General features: G+C 36.0%; 1 protein-coding gene across 1 annotated transcript; it reads left to right on the top strand.

Annotated features, from left to right (window-relative positions):
• Nucleotides 1–311: 311 nt before the first annotated feature.
• On the top strand, nucleotides 312–2,845 carry LOC141711931 (uncharacterized). Its single transcript, XM_074514657.1, has 4 exons — nucleotides 312–729; nucleotides 1,453–1,611; nucleotides 2,094–2,175; nucleotides 2,521–2,845. The coding sequence occupies exons 1-4, from the start codon at nucleotides 397–399 to the stop codon at nucleotides 2,670–2,672; spliced, it is 726 nt and encodes a 241-aa protein (XP_074370758.1). The 5' UTR covers nucleotides 312–396; the 3' UTR covers nucleotides 2,673–2,845.
• Nucleotides 2,846–3,613: the final 768 nt, after the last annotated feature.

Genomic DNA, 3,613 nt, shown 5'->3' with positions numbered 1-3,613 from the left:
TAAGAATGTTAGTTTTAAAAATTATTTTAAAAAAAATGTTTTGAATTATTTTCCTAAATTTCACCACTTTTCTTAAAAAAAAGTTCATTTGTTAAAAAATAATTATTTTTCCAAAATCAAACGTTAGAAAAATATTATTTAGAAATCAAAGAAATGGACAAATAATATTTTTTGTGAAAATTATTATTCAGGGTCTAAACAAACACGTAAAATCCGAAAACATATTTTTCGACAAAAAAACATAGCCTAAATCTTTTTTATGAATTATTTTTAAAAATATAATAAGAAAAACCGGGGACGATAGGTACACAAAACGACACCGTTGAATTACGGTTTATTGAGGGGTTTAACGTGTCCGCCGCACCATCTCCATTTCCAGGACGAGAAATCACAAAAATGTCGTCGGAGAAAACAATCCCAAACACTCACCCACACTCACTCGAAGAAGAAGAAGAAGAAGAAGATGACGATCCTCCAATGCTAAGTTCTCAAGCAATTGAAGCTCTGCGAGAGTTACTCACCGAGCAGAACCGTACAATTGACACCGACACTGGCGCCACCGCCGTCGATGACGTGGCATTATTGACGGAGGATTGGCGGATGAGTCAGTTCTGGTACGACCGTGAAACTGCCGAGACTGTTGCTAGAGAAGTTCACGCTCTTTGCTCTTCTATTCAGTCGCCTTCTGTGGCTTGTCTCGCTTGTCCTACTTTATATGTCTACCTCAAGGTCATTTTTAACTACTTCACACACATACACGCACAATTAACTTCCTAATTTAGATGTTTGGTTGCGTAATTTCAGTTTATTTTGCTGGTTATTTTGATTCGAATTCGGATTGAGTTTATTGTTCTTTATACGGTATCTGTTCATTTTTTGCTCTAGTTACAGTTTAAAGAATAGAGAATGAAGATGGAAAATCAAGAAACTAAAGTATCCCGTCTTCTATTATTATCATTTTTTGGGGTTAGTTAATATTCAATTATGTACTGTATGTTATATATGTCGAAGATATGGTGTTATAAGAACACCAATTTTCCGAGGAATAGTAGAATAGGATTGTGGTTCACTAAGAGTTGGTAAGATCATCTACTTTTTTTTCTCACTCTATATTTAGGCGCTGACAGGAATCGTATTCTGGTTCACTAAGAGTTGGGAAGGTCATCAACTTTCCACTGAATAGTATTTAGGCGATGTGGTAGAATAGTATTCATTAAGAGGTGGTGAGATCATCCATACTTTCCGCTGAATGTTGTCTTGCTCCTTTTTTTTTCTTTTTTGGTTTAAATTCAATTAGATTTCAATTTTCATCAGTTTCTATGTTGAAATATGTTGCAAGTGTCATGTGACTTTTTAGTTGCAAAGACTGGCTGTTTGTTATTTACTTATATTTGTTTGTTTCTTTGCTATTTGCATCCAAGGGCTTAACGTGTTTTATGGTTCAACTTGCAGAAACTTCACCCCGATATACCTGTTCAACTTCTAGAGTATGACAAACGTTTTGAGAAGTATGGAAGTGAGTTCACTTTCTATGACTACAATGAACCAGAAGAACTCCCATCTAAACTGAAGCATGCATGTCAAATTGTAATTGCAGATCCTCCTTACCTGGTGAGAAACATATTATTAATGATTGGCAATAAGCGATCAGATTCCTTGAGATTACGTAACTTATGCATTTGTTCTTATGATTGCAGTTATCCTCTGTACTTGATTGTCTGCAAAATTATTTACAGATGCAGTTGAATGTGTTAGGAGTGCATATAGATATTAGATTATCAATATTACTGTTTGGTGCTGATATTTGCACATCTTACACTGGTTTAAGGACACCCTTTATTACTGGATTGTATGTTGTTTATGTTAATGTTTACGGTGGAAGAGTACAATATCTGAAGGACGCGTGCAAATTAATATAGGGTGTGAAAATATCAGATCCACATTGTTATCATCAGTATTATTATAAAAATGCTGTTACGTCAGACTGCTAATTAATAGAAGGGGTAGTTTTCTGGTAACATTTAAACTTTGACATGTACATAGCATCAAACATGTTTCCAATATGACTAATCGAGTTATTCTATCATCTTCAGAGCAAAGAATGCTTGGACAAGGTTGCTCAGACAATATCTTTCCTTGCGCACCCCGAAGATTTTCACCTTCTCCTGCTCACTGGTAGGTCTTTTTCTGCCATAGTAGAAATTTATGTAGATTGTGTTTAAAGCCTTTTGGGGAATATTTATCTTTTACAGTAAATCTTGCAGAGTAACAAACATACTGCACTGAAACCAAGACCTCGTTATTGACCATCTAATTTTCAGTTGTAGACAAATATTGTAGATATAGATCAAAGAGGAATCTAAATTGTAATTTGTGGACTGATATCACCACCAGGACATGATAGCTTTTTGATATTTTGTTTTTTAGAAATTTCTTTTGGGGCGAAGGAAATTTTTCTTTTTTAAAAAAAATCTAATATAGATAAATTTAGTTGCTGAAGAATCCAATATTGTAATATAGGTGAGGTGCAAAAGGATAGGGCAGCGGAGCTCTTGGGCTTGCGTCCTTGTCAATTTCGGCCTCAGCACTCCAGCAAACTTGGCAATGAGTTTAGGCTGTTCACAAATTATGACCCTGGTATGAGGTTAGGAGGATGGGAGCAAGAACAATAGGCGGCCTTGTGCATATCTAGTATGTCAACAGCCAACTCAAATTGTTCCATGAGGAGCAAGAACTGTTTTCTGTTATACTGTTAGTTTGGTGTCGCATTTTTTTATTGCTTTTTTATCACACCTTCCTTGTAACATAAAAAAAACATTTTCAGATTATTTTTTTACTCCTGTTCTGATGGTGTCAAGGATATGTTCAGGGTGCCCTGCTATGCGGCATCTCTGAACTCCGGAAGTTATTCAGACTTCTGCACACGTAATGCAACAAAAAGCATATAGCAGAAGATTGAGGATGAATAATTTTGCATTACAATTGTTATTTAATATTCTGAAAGAAATATAGTGTGCCACGAAATGAGCTGTTGGTTAATATAAACCCAAAACACTAACAGGGGAGAATGCATAACTAAATATCCCTCGCACATACTCGATTTATGTGACCTCCCATTTCCAGGTTACCCTCGTCGAGCCAAACGTAATCAATCTGTTTGGGGTTCGTAATACGCCCGGTTCGACCCGGTTGTATACATGGAAGTTTTTTGGAATTTTTTTCATTTAAGGATTCAGAATGAAGTCTATATGCTTGAAAGTACGGTGTGGAAGTTATGACTTTTTCTGAGAAGGACAAGAGAAGATTGAACCTCATATTTTTTTTGTTTCCTATTGCATTTTATGCTGCAAGGAACCGGGATAGTTGTTGTGCTAAAAATCTTGCATGGATTCGATTTAAGACCAATAAGGAGATTGAGCCTCAACGGGATGGGTTACGAGATGGTTGAGTGCAAGTTTGGCCCAAAGTTTGGTGGTTCCGGAGGTATTTACACTAAGGTGCATCGTACCATGTGAGGATGCAGCTTATTAGGAGATATTTTCCCGATTATACTAAGCTGCAGACCACCAGAGTAAGTTAAAACTAACTAACCAGAGTAAGTTAAAACTAACTA

This window comes from Apium graveolens, chromosome 3, assembly GCF_009905375.1.
Source record: "Apium graveolens cultivar Ventura chromosome 3, ASM990537v1, whole genome shotgun sequence".
Lineage (NCBI taxonomy): Eukaryota > Viridiplantae > Streptophyta > Magnoliopsida > Apiales > Apiaceae > Apium > Apium graveolens.
Note: the sequence above shows the minus strand (reverse complement) of the source record. Positions and strands in the feature narration are given on the sequence as shown.